Consider the following 25,648-nt stretch of genomic DNA (forward strand, 5'->3'; position numbering starts at 1 on the left):
GGTGATTCTCCACTGGGCTTGGTCAGCCTCTGTAGAAGCCCCCACTACAGTGGAGTGGGAAGCTACAGCTGGTGGTTCTTATGACCCTCTTTAGCAGATAAGGTCAGGAATTTGTATTGGGAGAGGAAATTGCCCCTAGGGTCAGCTTCAGATGTAACCAACCAACCAGATGCACTTGCACAAGAGGATCCCATTGTTTCAATGTCTCCCCAGCCTGATGACATTATGTTGCCCTCCTCTGACTCAGAGGACTCTAGTTCAGAAGCTCTAGTGGAACCACTGTCTCCCCTGCTCTGTTGGAGACAATCATTGCTAAAGCAGACTGGAGCCATTTAAAAGAAGAGACTGCTGTCACCAAAGGTGGAAACAAATGAAATGGAGCTCCTATTTAAAGCTCGGTCTGAGGATGTCTTCTGCTGAAGCAACATCTGAACTCTGCTCTTATTATGGTACCTCCATACTTAGCCTTTCATGGAGCTGTCCAGCATACCATTGAAGCCTTCCCTCATTTCTGAACTGCTGGGCAGATTGCTCATAACAGAACAGTGGTTCTTCTGTGGGCAATAGCCTGTGGAAATATTCTGAAATGGGATGGTTTTTGTGGAGTGCTGGTGGCTTTAGAACTGTTAGATCCAAAGCCCCACGAAAACTCTGAAGGGCATGATTCTGTTGCTGACACAACAAAAACAAAAACCACTCCCGCACCCCTGCCCTGGCCAGTGCCAGACTTTGCTTGTGGAGGTGGAGCTCTTGCTCCACTTGGCTGCTCTCTGAATGGGGTTCATATTGCTCTGTTGTTTCTCTTTGATCATCCTGTGATACTTTCACTCTTTGTTGCAAAAGGGTAGGATTTTTTTTCCCTTTCAGTGCACGTGACTAGTCACTCAAAAATGTAGCTGCTAGATGGTTGAAGCACATTCATTTATTGCTAAAATTGACTTAAACTTTAAAAAATGGGCCCTATGTAATTTACAGTACAACACTGTGTCTCCTCACATATGTCCTGAGGGCAGAGCATATATCATGTAAGTGTGACCTTTACAAACGCACATAATGCAAGTCTGGCTGTTGTAAATAAAAAAGCTGTCAATCATTTGAGAGAAAGATAGTAAAAAGCATACAAACTCTAGTTTGGAAAGAAAAACAAGCAATTTTTGGGGAACCACAATATGACTTATGGGATCAAAACATATCATAGCTGCCAGTGTTAGGGCAGGACATTGTGGACCATGTATGATGCATGACATCCATAGAAGGAAGAGGAATGCTGCACAGTTGCCAAGGCAATGCATGATCACCACACTGTAATTCCCAAGAATCAATAGAAAAATGCACATCCACAAAAAAGAGCATAAATTTAGAATGCTCCCCCATCATCCCCCCAAGCATATACAGATTATATTCATAACTGGTGACCCAGCTATGATTGAGGCCTAAGAATAATTTGAACTAGGAATGGGTAGATCAGTCTGTTTCGAATCCATTTCACTTTTACATGTGTTTGCCCTTAAGACAATTCTGTCTCATTTCTATATGGAAATTACATTTACATATTTAGAAATATATAGAAAATAATGCATTTTGGGCAAAACAATTCTGTGGGTAGTGAGATTCTGTGGCAGAGCCACGGTGACATCCAAAGTCTTGCTGCTTGCTGTGGCCAGTGTAGAAGGCTGTGGTGGCTTCCCCTCTCACTCTAGTCAGTGGGTTGGAATTAACTACACCAGCTCTAGGACAGGTGTAGTTTAGGGCCCAGTTCTGAGGCATGTTGGAAAAACAAGAGGGCATAGGGCATTGCTGATCTTTGGCTGCCATGACGCACCCCTAAAATGCCCCACTTTGGCCACCACCAGTGGACATTATGTCTGTGGTGTTTTCCATGTGCAATGGGCAGAGCTTGGAAGTAACTAGTTACAAGTAATGAATTACTTGTAATTCATTATTTTTTTGAGTAACGAGTGGGTAATTCCTTTACATTTTGATTGTAATAGAACTAGGAGTAATTTTACTACTTTTGTGGAGTAATTGTAACATTTCCAGAATTACTTTTGGGCATTACTTGGGGAGGGGGAGCAGGGGAAGTCTTCTGCTCCTCTGATTTGTGGATGAAAATCATGTGCCTCAAACTGGGCTTCTGTCGCTCTTTCCTCATGCTCTGTGGATGGGTAGGAGGAGACGAGGGAGGAGGCAGAGAGTGAGACGAGGTGGAGTGGAGAAAACAATTATTTTAAAAAATGGATAGTGGTGGTGAAGAATGGAGTGGAGGGAAAAAGGATCCAGAGGTCAAAAACATGGATAAAGGAGAAGGAGGCAGCAGGAATGGAGATAAAGAACTGTGGAGGTGAAAGATGACACGTGTGTGTGTGTGTGTGTGTGTGTGTGTGTGTGTGTGTGAGAGAGAGAGAGAGAGAGAGAGAGAGAGAGAGAGAGAATACTGTGTTTGCACTTGGCACACAAAGTGGCCTCCACCACCCTCTGCCTACTGTGCTGCATTTGCAGTATTTTAACCTTTTTGCATCTCAGGGGAAAATGTTTGCTTGCGTGAGTGTCCCTTAGTTGGTGGCAGGGCAGGGTCTGGGAGATGGTTAAGTGAGAGATTATGCTGGGTGGCTGAGTGGGGGGGTTGCACTTGGTTTGACGTGCAAAGATCTGAGTAGTGGCCTCTGCCTCCCTTCCCACACCCTTACCAGCGGAGAGACCACCATTGCTATCTTATGAATAAAAATAATTATTCTACTACCTGTTTATTTTTAATGTTGTTTTAGGCTACTTAGATGTGCAGCAGCCAAGGCCAGCACCTTGTAGGCATTTTTTTTAAAAGTAACTGAAATGTAATTGTAGCGATTACTTTGGAGGGAAAGTAAAGTAATCAGTTACTTTCAGAGCAATTGTAACTGTAACGGTAATTACTACTTTTTGGGACCATGTAACTGTAACTGTAATTTATTACTTTTTAAAAGTAATCTTCCAAGATCTGGCAATGGGGGAGGGCTTTGGTGGGGTAACTGTCATCCTGAACAAAACAACAACAAAAGGAGAAATATACCCAATGGAACTACCAAAGAAAGAAAGAAAAGGAATCAAAGGTGCCCAAATTCCTAAAGCTGTAAGAACAACAAATATGGATAGAAAACTTAACAATATCCAAAAGCACAATTTATTATAAAGAAATAAGTAAAACCTAATAATAGAAGAATAGATGATACAAAAATGATGATACTCAACATGAACAGAAAATATACAGTATGGGATATAATATTCAAAATCTGAACAGAAAAAGGCTAAACAAGAACCATGTGTGAATCCAATGGAGATAAGGCCTATGTGTAGCACATGAAAATGTGCTGGTTGTGCATATAGTCCAATTAATGTTGTTTGCACAGCTGTTGTTACCACTAGGGATGAGATCTGTTGGCCAGAACTGGTTTGAAAGCATTCCATCAACCTCACATATTGGTATAATTTGAGTTCTTTGTTCAGTAGCCACTGCTTTTACCGATCTGTTTTTTCCCTCACAAAAAAATTGATATTAATATTGATATTTTGAAAGGAAATATCAATAAATGGAGAAAATATTGATAAAGTTATTCTTAATAACAATATTTAGAGGCAGATTTTCTTTTCAAAAATCTGCTTTTGAAAATGGCAGCAGAAAATTGCTACATGAAAATACAATCCACAATGATACAGAATAAGCAAATTAATGGAAAATTATGTACCAAATCCAAACTGGGCAGAATTCTAGCAGATCCCTAATAATCACATTGGTTATTTCTCAGTAGATTATCTGGATTATTCCACAGTAGATTATCTGGATAGATACTGTACATGTCAAACACGTTTCGGCTTCTTAGCCTTCTTCAGTGGTATATACATTGTATATTTTTTTCTTTATGTTGTGAAACGTATGAATTTTTGTGTAATTAATATTTATTAGGTTTTATTTACTTCTTTATAATAAATTGTGTTTTTAGACATTGTTGGTTTTCTATCCATATTTGTTTGTCTAATAGATAATGCCTTGTAGAAAATTGGGCAGCCTTGACTCCTTTTTTTGTAGTAAGTGCCATCCTGCCAGTGGGCATCCTTCTCCATCAGTGAGTAGCCCTGTCGTATTGTGGTGTAGTGGTTAGAGTGTTAGACTAGGACCTGGAAGACATGGGTTCAAATCTCCATTTAGACATGAAACTCACTGAGTGTCCTTGGGACACTTATTGTCTCTCAACCTAAACCATTTCACTGGATTATTGTGATGATAACATTGAGAAGATGAGAACCATATTACTCCCTAGTCTATTTTCTCTCAAAATACAGCTGCAGCACTGGGGGACTGGAGAACACCTGCCCTGGGAGTGAGTACTTCAGTATCTGGGTGCTTGCTTGCTTGCTCCTGTCCTGGGTCGCTGTCTCTTGAGACAGATGAAGTCCCTGGTAGCTGCTGTAAGGACTGCAACCCCTCTACCTGACCCTGACTCCCGAAAAGGCTGCAGTCAATCTTGCAGCCTCTTGTATCAGCTCCTGGCTGGGTCAGGGGACATAAAAGTCCAGCAGCCCTTGGGCAGCAGGGCAGTGACCAAAGGAGAGACACCAAAGGGAGTCATCCCTTGGGGGATTCCCAAGGGTGAGGGTGCTACCCCTTCTACATTTTAAAAAACCAATCTAGAAGAGATTGGTAGTGGGGAGCGTGCAAGATGCATGTGTGGTTCCTGCGCAGGGTGAGAGTCTGTGCAGTGAACTGAACAACAGGAGGAAGTCACTAGATGCCTTCAGAGTGAGAGTCTGCAAATGACAGAAGGCTGGCCCTCCCTGGTGTGAGACGGGGGAGGGGAGTAGATGTGCCCTGTGTGAAAGATATTGAGTGGGTCTGATTGTTCCCAATTCTCTCAGACGTATTGGAACAACTGGTTCTGGTAGGATTTGTTGGTGGGCTCTTGTGTTTAGTTGGACGCTTGGTAAGGAGGGGCATGGATGATGCCAGCCTAGTTTCAGTGATCATGGGCAGAAGGAGGTATGGCCATGGGGGGGTGATGAGCTACCATAAAAGACAAGAGCAAGGCTATTGTGCCTTGTGCCTTGCTCCCACTTCTCCCATGGATGAGTTTCTGATTGCTGATTTGCTGTGCCCACTGGCTTGTGTGTGCTGTTGTTGTTTAACACCAGATCAGTACACAATAAGACCATACTCATCCATGATTTGCCAATTTGGTATGTATTGCCAAGATCTGGGTGAGTGTGCTGGGAGGAGTTTATCTGACCCAACTTTGCCCACCTGCATATTCGATGCAACACCAGCACAGGCTGTCTCAAGTTGTCACCAGTTCAATACATAGGGAAAGGCACACCTTGACTTGGTTTTTGCTCCAAATGGAAGAAGACATGTTCTGGCGATGGGGGGGCATGTCACCCCATTGTCATAGTCAAACCACTTCCTAGTGAAGTTTAGACTTACAGCTCCAATCTTCCCCTGCAGGAGTGGTGGACTGTGATGTTCCTATACATTAGTGTATATATGGTAAGTGCTGGTTGTTTAGAGTATACATGGTAAGTAGTGAAAGAGGAGGGGGAGTGAATGGGCAATAGAATGCTTGATGATTGGCTGAGTGTTTAAAATGGCTGACAGTATAAATGAAAGGATGACAGGTAAATCTGGGTGAATGTGAGGTGGTGAATTGTGGAATCTGGGGGAAGAAGAGAAAGAGTGGATTGCTTGGTGGGGTTTAGAGAGTTGTTTACCAGGAGGGAGGTGGAGTTCGGATTAGTATTGAGTAAAACCATATGCTTATGTGCCTTAAGAAGAAATCTTGTTAATCTTGTTAGCTTTGTTATCTGTAATAAATACTTAATTTGGTTTACCAAAGGCCTGATCCTTGGCTGGGGTTTCACAGACCAGAAGGGAGGGTAAGGTAATGACCAAGGCTGAAGGAACTGTAACAAATGGTGGCAGCGGTGAAGAGAATAACAATACCAGTATTCAGAGTCTCTGGGAATACTAGTATTGGGACGTGACTGGTGGTTGCCTAGCAGGGGGATCTGTTGAGATCTGTGCTAGAGCGGGGAGAGAAATCATAAGAGAGAGCGGTCCGGACTGGTGGAGTCCCTGGTGGTGCCTAGAGACAGGCAGTAACCACAAGCAGGTAGGAACCTGACAGGGAGAGCCAGGGAAGGACGCATCACATGTGGTGTCAGTAGCGGTGGGATACGAACAACAGAGAATCCAGATACGAATACTAGAGAATCCCTAACAGTGGTGTGGCAAACAGAAATAACAAAACAAGATTACTTGTGAGAGTGACTGGCAAAGATTGTGTGGCAAAGAGTGAGTGACCATGGCTGAATACATAAAAATGAAAAGAGAGGAGCTGATGGAGAAGTGCATAACATTCAATTTACCTCATGAGGGTAAAGGGGTAGATGAATTGAGGGTAGCACTTATAGGATTTGCAACTGCCCAGCAAAAACAACCTGTCAGAGAAGAGACCCCAGAAGGATATTTAAGCAATCCCGCTTATATAGAGCACTTGAGAGAGAAGTTGAGGATGGAAGGTGCAGAGAAGGAAAAACAGAGAGAGTTGGAAGCTGAGAGATTGAGGATGGAGGCTGAGGAAAAAGACAAGCTGAGAGAGTTGGAAGCTGAGAGATTGAGGATGGAGGCTGAGGAAAAAGACAAGCAGAGAGAGTTGGAAGCTGAGAGATTGAGGATGGAGGCTGAGGAAAAAGATAAACAGCGAGAGTTGGAAGCTGAGAGATTGAGGATGGAAGCTGAGAAAATGAGAATGGGGTTTGAGGAGAGGGAGAAACAACGAGCAGTGGATGCCGAATTACAAGTAGAAAAGTTAAAATTTGAAAGAGAGAAGTTTCATTCTAATGAAACAAGAAAGGACAGAGATGGAGCAAGAATAAAAATTACTCCAAAGGACTTTGCTGTCTATGAGCCTGGTCAAGATCCTCAAATTTACCTCAGTACCTTTGAAAAAGCAGCTCAGTTGTGGGGGCTACCTGAAGATAAATACATGCAGTATTTATCAAACCTGATTAAAGGGGAATTGGCTGAGGTATACCAATATTTCCCCTCAGACAAGCCCATCACCTATGCTGAATTCAAAGAAGCAGTGTTTAAAAGATTCAGACTGGGGCCTGATTATTTTAGAAAGCTTTTCAGAAATTGCCAGATACAGACAGGGGGGTCTTTTGTGGAACTGGGAGCAAAGTTGATGGATATATTTGGAAAGTGGATGAGTAGTGCCAAAGCTCAGTCAGTGGAAGAGGTGAAAAGCCTCATGATACTGGATCAATTATACCATCAGTTACCACCAGAAATAAGGCTCCTGGTCAAAGACCGTTCCCCTACATTGGTGCAGGAGGCCGCAGAGCTGGCGGATCACTTCGCCTCCAATAGAACTGGCTGGGTGGGGAAAACATCAAGAGAGTTTAAACCCAGACCATATAGTGCTGGCAGAAGGGATGTGGTACCACAGCGAGTGAGTCCTCCATTAAAATCTGAAGGGCACAGGACACCCCAGAGTGGATCTGTGTACCCTAAAAGTGAGGAGAAATTATGCTACAAATGTGGTAGACCGGGGCACCTACGTTTTCAATGTGAGGTTGCCAACCCCATTAGTAATCCTGCTCAGACAAGGGCAGTGAAAACAGAGCCCAAGGCTTTAGAAACAGCGAAAAAGGTTCAGTTTTGCCAGATAAACTGGACAGAAGTAACAGACCTTGATTCAAGTCTGAGAGAGGAAGTGAGTGTACAAGGGGCAAATTATTGGGCATTGCTTGACACTGGTGCCGCTCAGACATTACTGAGGCCAGATTTAATAAAATCTGAGGTAATATTACCTCAGGAAACTGTGACTATCCAAGGAGTGAGGGGTCAACCAGAAAGTTTGCCTGTGGCCCTGGTGGAAATGACTTGGAGAGGCCGAGAGGGCCGATATAAAGTAGGCATTAATGCCCAGCAACAAGAACCAGTAATACTGGGAAGGGATGTAATGGGCGCCCAAGGAAAGATCTATGTAGTGACCAGACAGCAAACTTGGCAGAGAAAAAGAAGCCATATTAAGGGGGGCTGAAACAAACAGGGTGGAATCTGTTAGCCAGACTCAGGTCACCATAGCAACTACTAGCAGGCCTGGTGAAGGAGACAGACTGTATCAAGTGGTCTCTGGGGAAGAAGCAGAGCAATTCAGGGAAGAGCTGCATCAAGATATAAGTCTGAAGCAGATAAAGGAACAAGCTCTGACCCAACAGATTCCTTTCACTGACAAACTGAGGAATCAAGTTGTGTGTGAGAATGGGATTTTATATAGACTGTGGATGCCTGCTGAGAGAAAGGATGAATGTGAACCAGTGAAGCAATTGATAGTACCTAGCAAATACAGAACCAGATTGCTAGAGGTAGCCCACGATGTCCCATGTGCAGGACATCTGGGAATAAAAAAGACCAAGAGGAGATTGGCTGCACATTATTATTGGCCAAATATCTCCAAGGATGAAAAACAACATTGTCTATCTTGTGGAATATGCCAAAAGGTGGGAAAGAGTGGAGTAAAGACCAAGGCACCCTTAAAGCCCCTTCCTATAATTGGACAACCCTTTTATAGAGTGGGAATAGATTTGGTGGGCCCTTTTTCCAAACCCACAAGGCATGGCAAGAAATATCTAGTGGTGGTGGTGGATTTTGCCACCAGGTACCCAGACGCAGAAGCACTGAGATCTGTAGAAGCCCCTGTAGTGGCAGAGGCTTTATTAAAAATCTTTATGAGGCTGGGTTTCCCTCATGAAGTGCTGACGGATCAAGGCAGTGTATTCATGGGAGAAGTGATGCAATGTATGTGGAAATGTTGTGGTCTAAAACATCTAAAGACCACTACTTACCATCCCGCCACTAATGGGCTAACTGAGAGATTCAATGGAGTTTTGAAGGGCATGATCAGAAGCTATGTTCAAGATCACCCACAAGACTGGGATGAACGTTTGGGATCCTTCTTATTTGCATACAGAGAAGTCCCTCAGGAGTCAACAGGCTTCTCACCCTTTGAACTAATGTTTACTAGAAAAGTGAGGGGACCTTTGGAACTGCTAAAAAATTCATGGGAAGGAACTCTGGGAGAGTACAAAACTTCTGTAGTAGATTTTGTATTGGAATTCCGCAATAAATTAACATCAATGATGGAAGTAGTGAAAGAGAATTTGAGTCATGCACAGGAGAAGCAAAGTTACTGGTATGACAGAACAGCCAGGGAACGTGTGTATGATGTGGGAGATATGGTTATGGCGTTCATACCCAGGAAACATGACAAATTACAGGCTAACTGGGAAGGACCATATACCATCAGAGAAAGGCTTGACACAGTGACGTATGTAATCACCACAGACCAAATAAACAAAAGCAAAGTGGTTCATGTAAATATGTTAAAGCCTTACCGTACCAGGGATGCAAAGGTATTGCAAGTTACCTTATTCCCTGAGGGAAGTGGGCCTGAACTTCCAGATTTGGTACAGGAAAGCAAAGACAAAGGAGGGGTAGATCAAGTGGAATGGTCAGAGGAGGTGAAGGAGGAAGTAAAAGAAGAGATTCTGAGAGTTTTGAAAACCTATAGGAATCTCTTTAGCAACAAACCTGGCCGAACCAGTATAGTTATACATTCCATTGATACTGGAGATCATGCCCCAATCAGATCTGTTCCGTACCGTGTGAATGGGAAAGTTTTGAATGAGATCAAAAAGGAGTTGGAAGAGATGCTGGAATTAGGAGTGATCAGGGAATCCATCAGTCCCTGGGCCTCAAGTATTGTCCTGGTTCCGAAAAAAGATGGAACGACAAGGTTTTGCATTGATTATCGGCTAATCAATAAAATTACTGTCCCAGATGCGTATGCCTAGGGTAGACGCAATGTTAGAGTTATTGGGGGCAGCAACCATTATCTCTACACTAGATCTCTGTAAAGGATTTTGGCAAATGGAACTAGACGAGCAATCCAGAGTCAAAACTGCCTTCAGTACACCAGATGGGTTATATGAGTTTGTGACCTTACCCATGGGACTAAGGAACTCACCAAGTTCATTTCAGAGGCTAATCAATACTGTGTTGCGAGGCATGTCAGATTTTGCAGTGGCCTATATCGATGACGTGGCCATTTTTAGCAAGTCGGTGTCTGAGCATGTCCAACACCTGACAACAGTATTGGAGGCCTTAAGAAAAGCAGGCCTCACAATAAAAGCTAAGAAATGCCAGTTTGGACTAAAGGAAGTAATCTATTTAGGACATAAGGTGGGGAGTGGGAAAATCACCCCCTTATGGAGCAAGGTGGAGGCAATACAAGCGTGGCCAATCCCCTTAACCAAAAAACAAGTAAGGGCATTTCTGGGTGTGGCTGGATTTTATAGGAAGTTTGTGAGAAATTTTGGGGAAATAGCAACCCCCTTGCATGAATTAACAAAGAAGAAGTGTTCTGAGCGTGTGGTATGGACGGATGAATGTCAGAAGGCTTTTGATCTACTGAAGCAAGCCTTGTGCCAAGGACCCATATTAATAGCGCCAGACTATGAGAAACCATTCATCGTGGCTACAGATGCGTCGGACCTGGCGCTGGGAGTCGTCTTGCTACAGGAGAGAGAAGGCACCAGACATCCAGTGGCGTACCTGAGTCACAAGCTGACGCCGAGGGAGAAAAACTATTCGTCGGTCCAGAAGGAGTGCTTAGCGGTCGTGTGGGGACTGAACAAGTTGCGCCCATACGTGTGGGGACGAAGATTCACAGTGACTACGGATCATCGGGCCTTGTTATGGTTGCAGACTATGAAAAACCATAACACTATGCTGCAGAGGTGGTCCTGGGCCCTACAGGACTATCAAGTGGACTTCCAGTTCATCAAAGGCAAGGACAATGTACTGGCCGATGGACTTTCCAGGCAAGTGGCTGGGACTGCAGTGACGTGACCAGACAGAGGAACAAAGAAAGACATTTTCCCCATAGAGACTTTTATTTGTTAACGCAACGTATAAATCCTGGAACAGGAATAATACTCTGCCGTTGTTTAAGGGGGGGGGGAAATGTGATGTTCCTATATATTAGTGTATATATGGTAAGTGCTGGTTGTTTAGAGTATACATGGTAAGTAGTGAAAGAGGAGGGGGAGTGAATGGGCAATAGAATGCTTGATGATTGGCTGAATGTTTAAAATGGCTGACAGTATAAATGAAAGGATGACAGGTAAATCTGGGTGAATGTGAGGTGGTGAATTGTGGAATCTGGGGGGAGAAGAGAAAGAGTGGATTGCTTGGTGGGGTTTAGAGAGTTGTTTACCAGGAGGGAGGTGGAGTTCGGATTAGTATTGAGTAAAACCATATGCTTATGTGCCTTAAGAAGAAATCTTGTTAATCTTGTTAGCTTTGTTATCTGTAATAAATACTTAATTTGGTTTACCAAAGGCCTGATCCTTGGCTGGGGTTTCACAGACCAGAAGGGAGGGTAAGGTAATGACCAAGGCTGAAGGGGAACTGTAACAAATGGTGGCAGCGGTGAAGAGAATAACAATACCAGTATTCAGAGTCTCTGGGAATACTAGTATTGGGACGTGACTGGTGGTTGCCTAGCAGGGGGATCTGTTGAGATCTGTGCTAGAGCAGGGAGAGAAATCATAAGAGAGAGCGGTCCGGACTGGTGGAGTCCCTGGTGGTGCCTAGAGACAGGCAGTAACCACGAGCAGGTAGGAACCTGACAGGGAGAGCCAGGGAAGGACGCATCACATGGACATATTAAGATGGTCTGCCCTCGGAGACTAATGGAATCCACTGAATTCCTGAATCCCCTGGAGGAGTTCCCAGTAGATTGAGCAGGTGACCATACTGAAGCACTTGCTACGCTGAGGAACAATGAGATGTGTCAGGCTCTTAACATGATTGCGCCTGAGCGCCCTCTCCAGCATTGTGAAGCCCAGTTTGCTTCTTGATACGCTAGTGAACTAAGGGCAGTGAAACAGGCTGGACGATGGTTAGAGCACAAGTGGCGAAAGGTGCACTGTGAGGTTGATCAGGCACGAAGTAAAACATCATAACCATGCCTACTGTGTGGCTCTGAGGATGGCAAAGAAGGTCCACTTCTCTGCCTCCATCGCATCCTCAAGTAGCCTTCCAGTGGAGGTTTTCCATATTGTCAGTGGTCTGTTGACATTAACTCCAGGAAATAGAGTTTTAGACCCTTTGGAGGCCCACTGTGAATTTTTGCAAGGCACTTTGAGGTTAAAGTTGCTCATCTCCATTTTTAATGTGTTTTAGAGAGTTTTTAGTGTTTTTGTTTGCCACCCTGGGATTCTCCTGGGGGGAAGGGTGGGATATACATTTAATAATAATAATTTAAATGTATTTTGATTAAAAAATAATCTGAGAACTGTGTCAGAAAGTATGGAAAGTGTGAAAGCCAGCGGATAAATTTCAATGCTCACATTAGTTCAAGAGATGTATATCAATTCAGTTCATTTTGGAATTCCCAAGGATCAAATTCCTCATGCATCCCTTATTTGACAATCACTATTAATGACCCTTTTGGTGCTGGAATTGTATTTGGGGATAAAACTCAAGAACCTAAACATTTGATTTTAATACCTTCATTTTCTTTGCAAAATTCTTACGGCAGGGAATAAATTTTGTCAGAGGAAATAAAATCCCAAATGTATTTTCATTAGCATAGTTATTTCCTGGACCACACAGGTGAGTTTATTTTTTATGTAAGGTTGTAAAATTTCATGACAGTTATTGTAGGCTTTTTCTAAGGGGCCTTGACAAACCAAGGAATTATAAGCCACATTTGAGCACTTTTAGATATCATTGATTTCAATTGGAGATTGAAGCCTTTACATAACCTCCTCATTGATATGAATAGGACGTAAAACTGCTTAACTTTAGCTGGATCATGCCACTTGGTGTATTTCTTACCAGCAGAATATAAAAAATATCAAAAAGGAATATTGTTTTGCATTGATCAATTGTAGCACATGTTCTGATTAAATAAAATTCTTTTAGATAATAGAATCCACCATATTCCATGACCTTTCCCTATTCTTATGCTAGACATGCACATTATTGAACATTTAATACTTTCAAATTCAAAGGATTGTGTTTTGCTGTTTGTGTGGCGTGCAGTATTTTCTTTCCAGTATAAAATAATGGTTTCATTCCTCTCCAAAAGTCTTTCACAAAACCTGTGAAATTTAATTTTTGTGAAGCCCTTCATAAAAATTTGAAGATGTGTGTATATTAACATACATTGATTTATTCACAGTGTTATATTACACATAAGTGAGGATCCTGTAATATCAGGAAAGGTTAAGGGAACAGTAGAGCATAGGATATTTTATTGACAGTTCCACTGAAAATGAGCCACCTTTAGATTGGATTTAGAACACAGAGAAGAAATTAGTTGGTAAATAAGTCATGAGCTTTACCTCAGAATATCTGTGTACATCTGCACAGTTGCTATTGATAAGCATAATGGAACTCAGACAGAATTTCAAAAGGTATTCTTCAAGCTTGTAGCTCTCTAAAGGCATGTTAGTAGTTGTGGCAATTTATTCATGAATATTTGCTTGGGTTTGTACTAAAGCACCAGCTTTCTGAGATGAAATTGTATAGAATCTCTGAAAGCCAAGGACAGTGATCAGAGGAGGAAGGAGAATCAAGGAGAATTGAATAAATGGTCTCGGGTTTGCAGCCAGTTCTTCTCAATATAGAACAGTGATATTCATAACAAAGATTTATAAAACTTTCACTTACTTATATTTGAGAAGCACTGACTGCAAGCCAGAGGCCATTTACTCCAGAAGATCCACAGTGATGTTAGGGATTTTTCATATGTCCACATCAAATTCCCAGCATTGTCAGTATCACCAGCAAAAGATCAGCCATGAAAGGTATCCTCCTCTGGCTGCAAAAGTGAGAAGATACTGTCCCTATGTTGCCACATTGGTTGGAAGGATTGGGATCCACATGCAGAAAGAATATAAACAAACCCTTTCTAAACCTAAGTTTTAGCTCATTTGAGTTGGGGAGCTTCCTCAAGCTTGGTCAGGCAAGTGTAGTGATTGCACATCTTCTTTGCTCCTTAGACTCAAGAGCTTTCCTGTGCTATGGCCTTGTCAGTAATTCAGGGACTGCATCGTTCTCCAGAGACTTAAAAATCAGTGTTTGGATGAGCTGTGATTAGTACTGAAAACTTAGATGGAAAAAAGAAAACAACATTTTGAGGGGCAGTGTAAAATTCTCTGATTGCACAAGTGCAGATCTTGTTTTATAGTTCCAGTCAGATGAAAACTTTTTAGAGAAATAATTTTAAATTCATATATGCAAGCATTATGAACTGGAAAATTTGCTTTCTATTTATGAACAATGGCAAGATCACATGTTACCAGACCAAAATTGTCTTGGATATCAATCAGGTAGTAACCGTTGTCAATTTACCAATAGTTCATAATAATGAAGATGAAATTTAGCCAAAAGCTTTTAATTGATCTTCATATTTATTAATAAATGTTAGTTTTCTGATGTTTCTCACTAGTCTCCTAATTATTAGCAAATAACAAAAATGTTCTAATTTTCTAAAGCATATACAAAATATATGTTCTATGGTGAGAAAAGCCACTAGATGTAAGCACAGTAATGGTAAATACAAACTTGTTTACTTCTGCTATTTAGATTTCTCCAGTCATTCTAACTGAAAGCTAGATCTTTATAGGAATAGAAAAAGGAATTACTAAATCATTACAAATTACACAAAACCCTTGATTTTCTCTTTCCTTCATTTCAGATTACATACAAGGCTGTTGGGTCCCTAGATCCCACTGCTGACCTGTCTAACCAGAGAGGAAAAGTCTTCAAACTAAGGAATGAAACTCATCACCTTTTTGTAGGGCTATATCCAGGAACTACCTACTCATTCACCATCAAAGCCAGCACAGTGAAGGGTTTCGGACCCCCAATCACCACACGAATTGCAACTAAAATTTCAGGTACTACACTGCAGGGGAAAGAGAGAGTATTGACAAGGATACAGCAAGGGCATTGTGTGCCAGACGGATAATCCCTTATCATCTGAAAGCTCAGGAGTCGATTTCAAGTGAGGATAATTCTGGAGAAACTCATTTTTTTTCAGATCTGCTCTAGCATTGAAACAACTGGTAGAACCAATCATCTCACACTGTCAACTGTTAACAAGTAAGGGAAGCTCTTCTAGATTTATGGGACATGGTGCTTTTGTCCAGTCAAGCACTGCTTGGATCCATTTACCAAAAGGCAGGAGGTGATCTTGAAAGTTGCAAAGTATACACTCTGTCACTGAGCTTTGTCTAATCTCGGTTTTCACCTCCCGAAGTTCTTGGCAGTAAATGTCTTTGAGATTTATGACTAAATTATGCTATTAGATTGAAAATGTCTGCATTTTCACCCAGAGAGGCGGTATAGTACTACCACCCCCCAAAACATTAGATGTTCTGAATTATAAATGACTGCCATACAAAACCTGTTGCCCATGCCCAGCCACTTTCTGCTTATTAAATTTTGTGAATGGGGTTGTTGGATGCTTTTGTTCTTCGGTATAAATAAAAGCATGAACATGCTCTTTCTTGCCACTAAGAAGGATTATTCCTGGTTATGGTCTTTGTAAAGATCTAATGCTAACATGGTTCCAAACAGAACCATTCAGTACATGTGTGGCTTGCTAAACACACAGGTAGAGGAGGTTCGTGGGCAGAAGCCTATGCATGGATCCCATACAGTAAGGGAGCAACCACACTTCTTAGGATACATGTAAAGGTTAGTCATTTGAGTTCAAATCTGATCCATGTTCAAAGCTCCAGCAAGCTCTCTTAATCATATCACTCTACTACTGCTATTTAACATTTATATAGCACTGTGAAACCATAGATAGATAGATAGATAGATAGATAGATAGATAGATAGATAGATAGATAGATAGATAGATAGATAGATAGATAGATAGATAGATAGATAGATAGATAGATAGATAGATAGATAGATAGATAGATAGATAGATATGTATATGTACTGCCTTCAAGTTGATTCCGACTTATGGCGACCCTATGAATAGGGTTTTCATGAGGCTGAGAGGCAGTGACTGGCCCGAGGTCACCCAGTGAGCTTCATGGCTGTGTGGGGATTCGAACCCTGGTCTCCCAGGTCATAGTCCAACACCTTAACCACTACACTAGATAGATAGATAGATAGATAGATAGATAGATAGATAGATAGATAGATAGATAGATAGATAGATAGATAGATAGATAGATAGATAGATGTAATTGTGATTAACAAAACAGAGGTTTTTGTTGAGCCTCGGCTCTCCCTTCAGGGGCAGGAAGGGGGGAGGCATGAGTTGCAGGCACCTCAACTGTCTGAGGGCGCGGAAGAACCAGCAATTATTGAGTCTGAGCAGGACCTTGGGAGGGGAAGCGAGCCTGAACTTGAGCCAATTCCCACTGATAGCGCGATCTCAGAAGCAGAGAGTGCATCGCCCCCAGTTGTCACAGAGGAGCCATTGGGGGAAGTTCAGGAGACTCTGCCAACTTCTCCCCAGCCAAGCAGTTCTCAGGATGCCAACAGCATGACGCAGCCTCCTGACCTCGAGCCTACTCCGGAGCAGGTGTCTTCTGATGAACTGTTGGAAACATGCCCCCCGTCGCCTCACTCCTGCCGCCTTGAGAAGGGGACAGGGCAGAGACAGGACTTGCGAAGGAGTCAGAGATTACGCTCGAAAACGTTCCTTACTTAAGCTGGCAGTGCACGGGGGGGGGTTGCTGAGTCAACTTTCTTCACACGTCGTAGAGCATGTGTAGAGTGTAGTTAGGGATTCAAGTGAGCCAGTATAGGTGTTTCTTATGAAGCGCAATGCCTTTGACGTATCCATTACTTTAATAAAACGAGATTTAATTGCACCAGAGTCTCAGTCTCTTGGTTCCGGCTCTGGACGGGACAGTTTTCATTGTATTAACAAAACGTTTCAGCTTCCGCCTTCATCAGCTGCTAACATTCAAATGCTGTTACCAAGGTGGCAGTTATAGAGCTTTGCGGAGGGAATGCTCAGAGGGGCTTCATTTGCAGAAGTTAAGTAGTGATGGTACTGTCCTCCAGGTTCAGGCCATGTGGTGCCAATGTGTCCAGTGTGTGTGTGTGTGTGTGTATTAACAAGAGGTTGAGATAGTTTTAAGAGATTAGTGAGTAGATCAGTCCCAAGGTTCTCTATACATTAATGGCCATAATCCATTGCTATGTGCCCCAATAATTTGTACCTCCAAAAAAATTCCTCAAGATGATCTTTCCATTCTTCCAAGTTCAGCAAGCTGTCTTGGAATTTTCTATGAGGATTTGCAGAATAATAGCATCTGCATGCACTGGTTCCCTTTTGTTTGGTAAAAAGGCTTTGGCAAGAGATCAGCTCTAAGTCAAATTCTGAAACTGGAGAGAAAGCAAAACAAATAACCTTTCTTCTATATCCCTTAAAAACAGTATATATAGGAAACTGATCAGAATTCATGCAAAACATGGTTTGGATCCTAATTACTTTCATTCACAAATATGACCAAAATCCAGCAGAAGATCCCACCAGTGAAGGGAAGGGAGGCAATTTTTGCTGATTTCCACCTCACCTTGCAGACTCCCAGCTCTTTGAAGGGCTGCTTCAGCCCTGTGAAACATATTTTCAGGGGGCACAGCAAGGGGCTTAGATAGAAGAGGGAACTGTCCAAATGTTGCCTGTCCACTTAGGACAGGAGGAAACTCAGAATCCCAGCCATTTTCTTTTGGATCCTGAAATACATCCAAAGCTATACAAAGATATCCTACAGTAATGAGGTTGAGATCAAGAGTTGCTAAGGATAGCTGAATGTCCAGTTCTTGCTTATTTGAAAGCAATAGCAAGCAGGAATCCAATTCTTTGCCATCCAAGAATTAAAAGTGCAATGTTGTTTCTGAAATGTTGTCAATGTACCATGGATAGCTTCAGAACTCATGACAGAGATCATGTCTAACCTATGGATCTCTCTGTTTCTCCACAGCACCATCAATGCCTGAATATGATACAGACTCCCCTCTGAATGAAACGGAGACCACCATCACAGTCATGCTGAAACCGGCGCAGTCTCGTGGAGCACCTGTCAGGTAAAATGCCCCTCTCTTCTCATTTGCTCTCTTCTTCCTTATTTTACAAACATGCCTTTTAAAACAAGACTTTTTCAAAAAAGATACTGTTTAAACATGGTTTATTTCCCCCCAAATTTTCATTTTCAATGTGGCAAACAACAAGAATTATGATGATATAATAAAAAAGAATTAGACTCTACAATAAAACCACTACTAAAACAACACATAACTAGAGTAAAAGAGCAGCAAGACAGCAAAGGCAGAAGTACTATTAATCCATGAAAAGCTTGGAAGAATAAAGTAGTCTTCACCTGGCATCTAAAAGCTAGCAGAGTAGACATTAAACAAGTGCCCTTAAGGAGAGGTTAGTTTGAGGAGGGCCCAGTCCAGTGCTTGATCAGACAAGCTTGGGGATTGCACAGTTCTGTTTCTTCTGAGGGTCTGAAACTACCTGGATTTTGTCTTTAATGCCCTAAAAACTTAAAGTTCTGCTTTGGAGGCATGTGCTTAGCTCTCTCTGGATAGCAATGTGTCTGGAACTTGGACCAAAAATGACTTTTTTGAAGGGAAACACATATATGCAGAACCCTATATTATATTCCCCATTGAAGAGTCCTTCCCTCAGAGAATGTTCTGAGCTAGGCAAATTTGCATTCTGAACCATGAAATTAAGCAGAAAGTTTAGAGATATCACTAATCTGCGCTGATGTTTTAGCTAACCATACCTAGCACCAAAACACAGTTTGTAGTTGTGGATGGGATTTTGTAGTTATAGATGGGATTCAAAAAGATACTTAAGCATGCTTAAGGACTTAGGTTTTCCCAGTGGATTTTAAAAAAACTTTTTCTTTCTTTCTTTGAATAGCAGATCCCCGTGCCATGTCACAAACTGTTATGAAAGTTTAAAAACAAGTTTCTCTTATGAGTTGGAGGGATTCTTTTGGGAGAAAAAAAGGCAAAATCCTCTTTGGGCATGTAGGACTACTTGCTTGGTTCCCAGCCAAAGGTTACAAGTAGGATTGCAGACTATGGGTTGGTAAAAACTATGGACTGCATATATTCAACACAGCACTAAAGCAAATGTTCCATCAGTGCAACAATTTCTCTGTGTGCATTGGAATGTTCTCCTCTCATCCCCCTGAACACCCTTTAGATCTGTGCTGGGGGTTCCCCAGCCCTACAGTGCAGATTTGGGGATGATCAATAATTAGAGATGTTGGGAGTTTTATACCAAAATGTCTACAGGGAACCAGGTTAGGGAAGGCTGGGATATAAAAAGTTACTCCTTTGTGTTTGTTTTGTTTAGAACGGGAAACCTGTAGCTCTTAAAGGTAAAAATCCCTAGTATTCTGGATACACTATTGCAGGTGTTGGGAACCTTTGCCCTTTTTGATATTGAAGAACTACAACTCCCATAAATGCTGGCCATTGGCCATGCTTGCAGGGGCTGATGGGAGCTGGAGTCCAATAGTATATGGGTGCCAAAGGTTCCCCATGCCTGCAGTATGGGATGCAAAGTTTCCTTTACCTGTCTTTGAATGAATATAGTATGCTGTTGGACAACAGAACATTTCAAAATAACAAGAAACATTTATTTAAGGCTATTGTTTTCATTTTACCACCTGCTATTATAAATGTTGCTATTTTCTTTCTTTTTTATTGAACAATCTTTTCTCTCTCTCTTTTAAAGCCTAATTTATCACACTTTTCCTATAGTCAATAAATATGTTTGTGGACAAATGAGACCATTATGAAAACCTTTCTGAGATTTTTTTTTTTTGCAAAATTATAGTGTGACTTATTCCACTGCAGTATATGGAGGTAACTGAAATGTCACAAATATTGTACACATTGTTTCCAGTGTTCAATATTCCTATTATAATTATCATATTTTCTTCACAGACAGGGCTTAGGTTGTTTGAAAAGTTAACAAGGATCATGTTAACAAGAGACCTCTTCTTTCCCAAACCCTGACAAAAAATTATGTATACCTGAAAATATGCCTTTAAGGAGTGGAATGGGGTAGATCATTTTTGTTTGGCGGTGGTGGTATCATTTATAATTCATCATTTAGAAAGTGTCTAAAAACACTGTACACATATTATTATTTATTTATTTATTCATCACTTAATTGCCAAGGTGGCTTCTAAGTGGTTTGTAAGTGTAAAAATAATTCCAAAAATGAATGAATGAATGAATGAGGTTTTTATTGATCAAAGCCATAGGCTACCACAGTTAAACAGATATAAAAGAAGATACAAAATAGATAATAAAAAACAGATCATATTACAATAAAACATAGTTCAACAACATAGAGTGGAAAAGCAGTTCAAATAAAAGTTTCCTCTTGTGAGAGGGAGATACCCTGACCCACCCCATGTCTTAGTGTGTAGATACTACGGTCAGACTAGTGCAGGGGCACATCCCTCTGATCGCACAAGGTGTTTTAGGTAATTTACTCTTACTTTTCCTGCAGCTAGAGCAAATTTTGCCACCTGAGTGGTTATAAATATATCATTGCCTGCTAACAGGATGCATATCTGCTCCAGGGGAGGTCTATTTGACCAGGAGCAAAGGATGCAGGAAATTTTAATCTTGGGGACTTATATAGGGGGCATCTTAGTAGGTAATGTATAATGTCCTCAACTTCACCACAGATACAAAGTCTTTGTTGGGTCGGAATGTTAGAAAACCTCCCATCCAGAAAAGCAGAGGGCATAGTCTGGAGTCATAAAGCTGTGAATGATTTTCTCAATGGTGTCACTGTTAGAAAAGTAAAGTAGTGCTCCATGCCAAATGTTGTTTTATATAATGGGTACCAAATAGAAAATGACATTTGGGTAACTGAAGAAAGGTCCCACCGTTTAGTATAAAGATAAATTCTGTCTTTGAACAGCTGTTTAACAGAAGTAAAAGTAGGTAAAACTTCTGTGCTAATCCCATAAGCATACCGTCCTATTAACCTCCTTGACATTGCTGCTAAATTGTACTCTAAATATCTCCTAACGAAATTAGAAGAGTGGGAATCTGCCAACAATGTCATCTTCCCTGAGCAAGCTGGTTTCCGTAAAGGACAAAGTACGGTAGACCATTGCGTAACTCTTTATTTTATTGCAAGGCAATGTATGTTAGGCCCCACTAAACACTTATACGCTGTATTCATAGATCTGGCGGCGGTGTTTGACTCCATCGATAGGACAGTGCTATGGTCCAAGCTAGCCAACACGAATATTGATAGACGACTCTTATTCCTTATAAAGGAACTGTATACTGGCAATAAAGCTAGAGTAAGGGTGGGTTACATGGGCTCACTAACAGACCCCATCGACTCCAACAAGGGAGTGAAACAAGGATGCTTGTTGGCGCCCTTTCTTTTTAATTTTTATCTCAACGATGTAGTCACTGAACTGACAGGCTCAGAAAATTTTCCCCCAGCAGTTGGGTTCAGGAAAGTCCCGATCCTTTTATACGCAGACGACATTATTATTATTATTTATTATTATTATTATTTATTAAATTTATATACCGCCCAACTAGCAATAGCTCTCTGGGCGGTGAACATTCTTCTTTCTATGACGCGTAATGGGCTAAAGAGATTACTTTTGAAATGTAGTGCCTTTTGCCTAAAAGAAAAGCTACAGATCAACCATGCTAAAACAAAAGTCATGGTTTTTGGTAAAAGGCACCGTAATTTTCTTTGGTCAATGGATGGTCAACCAATTGAACAATGTCGTTCTTTTAAATACCTCAGCGTATTTTTTCAGGATAATCTTTCCTGGAAAAAACACATTGAATACACCAAAGCCATTGCCCTGAAAACATGTGGAGCTATCCTGAGCTTTTATAGATCAACAAGAGGTAACCTCATCCCCCCAGCCCTGAAAATTTATTACAGCAAAGTCATACCACAGATCTTGTATGGTGCCCCAGTTTGGGGCTGGGAGGGTCCTCTTCTTCATAATCTCGAGGTGGTGCAGAACAGCTTTGCAAAAAAACTCCTGTGCTTGCCGGTAGGCATCCCAGTGGCTTTACTGCACGCTGGGTTGGGCATTCCACCTGTAAGCGCTCTTATTCATTGTGCTCTACTTAAATTTTGGGATTCAATTAAAAATTGACATGCTAAGATTGTTTTGAAACTATGCGGCGAGCAGGCCTTCAGAGATAGACTCTGGGGCGAAAAGATCTCTGGCATTTACCATCTGTACCACATCTCCCCAGCCGACTCAGTTGCCCACAACAGAACAAGGCTGAAAGAGTCCATTCTCTTGCACTGTCACTGGCTGGATAGACTGGCGATTACCAATTCCAAATCTTTAGGATGGTTTGGGGTTATAAAAAAAGACCATCAAAGGGCAAATTATCTGGCCCACCCAATGACACCAAATCTCAGACAAGCTTTTACCGCACTCCGGTTCCAGTCAATGCCAAACGCCGTTCTGATGGGACGTTATAATCAGATTCCGTGGAGTCAGCGACTCTGCATATGTGGGGCTAATAAGGTGGAGGACCTCCTGCACTATTTACTAGAATGCCCCCTATATGCACATCCGCGGACCAATATACTGAGCGAATTGATGGCAAGGGGGAGGTCTTTGCAGGATACCATTGTCTTTCTCTTAGCCGATGAAGACCCTATGGTCACATACAGGGTTGCTCTTTTCGCCTGTGTGGCGCAAAAGATTCGGGCGACACAGGTAGCCCAACTGCTCGAGTAATCTTTAGGGGAGTTTTAAGACAGCCATCTTGTATATCTCATGAAACTTATCATTGTATGTTTTAAATCATTGTTTTATATAACTTTTGTAATTGTGCAAATTGCAATGGCCTATGGCTAGGCAATAAAGATTGATTGATTGATTGATTGAGTAGATTTAACAGAATTTACACGGCAGCTTTGGGTTGGAGTTTGCAGTTGTTCTAGAAAACATTTTTTTGGCAGGCACAAATCATTCATACAAGACAACTTCAGCCAATACAGGACAAGTGAAGCATGAGCACAGGATTCTACAGAATAGAGCCCTGTCTCTGCTCTCAAAAGAGATGCAGGTGTACTTTGAGGGACAGCTAACAGGGATCTCATGAAGGAATTCTGCACTACCTCCAGAGCAGAGACATTTGTATACCCCCAAAGCTGTGCACCATACAGCAATTGTGGGACTATCTTCTTCCAAAACACCTCAACTGCAGGTGCAACCAAGCTCCCCCCTTGGAACTTAGAAAAAAGCATCAAAGATTGTATAGAATGGGAGGACTTCAGCTTAACTGTATCCAGATGTAACTTCCATGAAAGTTGGGCGTTAAACCCAAGTCCCAAGTATCTGAAATTACGTTGTTGTTCAATGGGTTTATCATTCCACTTCCAAACATGGGTTTTTTTCTTTCTCCCAAAGACCACCACTTTTGTTTTGGCATGATTGATAAATATATACTCCTTTGAACAAAACGAACTAAGACTTCTTAATAGCCTTCGCATCCCAATTAATGTAGTGGAAATCATAGCTATGTCATCAGCATACAAGAGGACAGAGAGCTTGGCATCTAAAACTGAAAATGGGAAATATTCTGAACGACTCAAATAATGGACAGTGTTGTTGATATAAAAAGGAAGGGAGCCAAGAGGCATCCCTGGCATACACCTCTTCTGGTTGGTATATTTTCTGATAGTAATCCATTTGCCCCAAGCCTTACCCTGAGAGAAGTGTTAGCGTGCAGCATTTGTATTAAATACAATAACCTTCTGTCAATATTGGTGGCGGATAACTTTTGCCACAACCGGCCTCTGTCAATAAGATCAAAAGCAGAAGTAAAATCCACAAAGGCAACAAAAAGCTCTTTTTTATTTGATTTGATTTTAATATTTCTACCCCGCCTTCCGGCCAAAAGGCCCTCAAGGCGGCTTACAAAAAATATAAAAATACACCAATAAAACATCAATAATATATCAATAAAACATCAATAAAACAATAAACAATAACAATAAAAACAATACAATTTGTAATACTATTCAAAGTTAACACAAACTACCTCCCCCTTCACTTTGGCAAAATAGGTATTATAGACATTGGGCTACTTCGCAAGGCTAGCCACACTCTCTCAGTCATAGTCCTATCCCCATAATTCTGGGTGTGGCACGGCCCTCTCAGCCCGCGGAAGCCGGGGCTCCCGCTTATGATGGTGGCGGGATGGCGGTTCTGGCCCTGGAGCCGCTGGTTCGCCTTGCAAGGGTCCAAAAGGTGGAGCCCGATGGGGGGAAGGAGGGAGAGCGAGAAGCCACCGGAGGCCTTTCCTCGCCGCGGCCTTCCTGCATCTTGGGCCGCAGCATCATCCCCAGACAAGAAGCGAGCAGCCTATGAGAGGAGACAGGCACCAGAATAGCTGTCTTGAACTGGAGCACGGGGTCTTCCCCCCCAACGTCCTCTTGCAGCAAGACGTAGAGCATCCCGATGGAGTTCTTGCCTGCAATTCACTGAGAGAGGAAAGCCAGCCCACGATCTTGCACCTCTCCCCCAAGCCTCTCAGAGCTCTAAAATATTCCCAGCCGAAGCACGAATCCCCAAAGAGTCGTTGGCACGTGTGAGGGCAGGTGGACGTCCAAATGCCCTGAGAGGCTTTGCCACTTTGGGAATATTTCTGAATCAGGTGATGAAGAATAAAGCACTGATCTATTGTGGACTTTCCCTTTATAAACCCTGCCTACTCTTTGGTGATGACTGAGTTCTTGGTAGCCCAAGCTTCCAATTTGCATAGCAAGTATTTAGAATACAATTTTGCAACAACATTGAGCAGGCTAATCGGTCTAAAAAATTTTGGATCTGCCTTAGAACCTCTTTATCAGAACATTAAAATAAACACCCACAATTAAAATGTACAAGAAAATATGCCCATTAAAACAGCACAGCAATCAAAACAGTTAAAACATCCACTGAAACAGGAGGTTCCTATCAGGAGTTCAGAGGAATGCTTACCTAAACAGGTGTGTCTTCAAGAGCTGGCAGAATATCAATACCTCTGAGGCCTCTCATATTTCAGCAGGAAGAACATTCTACAACACTGGTGCCACCAATGAAAAAGCCTGCCTCCATGTTACCACAAGCTGATAATCAACAGGCAGTAGCAAAACTACCTGGTTTCCATTTGTTGATCTTAATGCCCTTGCCAAGCAATTAAGTGGAAGGTGGTCTTTCAGGTAACTTGGTCGAGAGTTGTTTAGGTCTTTATATGCAAGTAGGCAGAATAAAATAGTCTCTGCTTAAAGATGTAGGCTAATAGGCATGATATAATAAGAAAACGAAATAGGGAAGGAGGAGGAAAGCAAGCATGGAGCAGTTTCTCCTTCACTGCCCGATTGATTGGGTCAGGGCAGTGTCCCTCTTGCCATGATGTTCTTCCTGAGAGGCAAGTGATGCAGTCTTCCTGTGATCCTAAATCCCTTGGCCAATGGCAAAGGCCAACATGTGCTTATCTTCAGGTCTGTACTCCAGCTAACTGGCAACTGGA

At 42.0% G+C, this 25,648-nt stretch overlaps 1 protein-coding gene across 21 annotated transcripts in view; it reads left to right on the forward strand.

Moving 5' to 3' along the window:
• PTPRT (protein tyrosine phosphatase receptor type T) overlaps window positions 1-25,648 on the forward strand; it is a 977,341-nt gene that overhangs the window by 768,254 nt on the left and 183,439 nt on the right. For all 21 annotated transcript variants that reach the window (XM_061631522.1, XM_061631524.1, XM_061631514.1 and 18 more), the window contains 2 exons: window positions 14,805-15,006; window positions 18,067-18,169. In XM_061631522.1, the coding sequence (XP_061487506.1) occupies window positions 14,805-15,006; window positions 18,067-18,169 (305 nt within the window). The remainder of the gene's footprint in view (window positions 1-14,804; window positions 15,007-18,066; window positions 18,170-25,648) is intronic.

Source organism: Rhineura floridana, chromosome 6, assembly GCF_030035675.1.
Source record: "Rhineura floridana isolate rRhiFlo1 chromosome 6, rRhiFlo1.hap2, whole genome shotgun sequence".
NCBI lineage: Eukaryota > Metazoa > Chordata > Lepidosauria > Squamata > Rhineuridae > Rhineura > Rhineura floridana.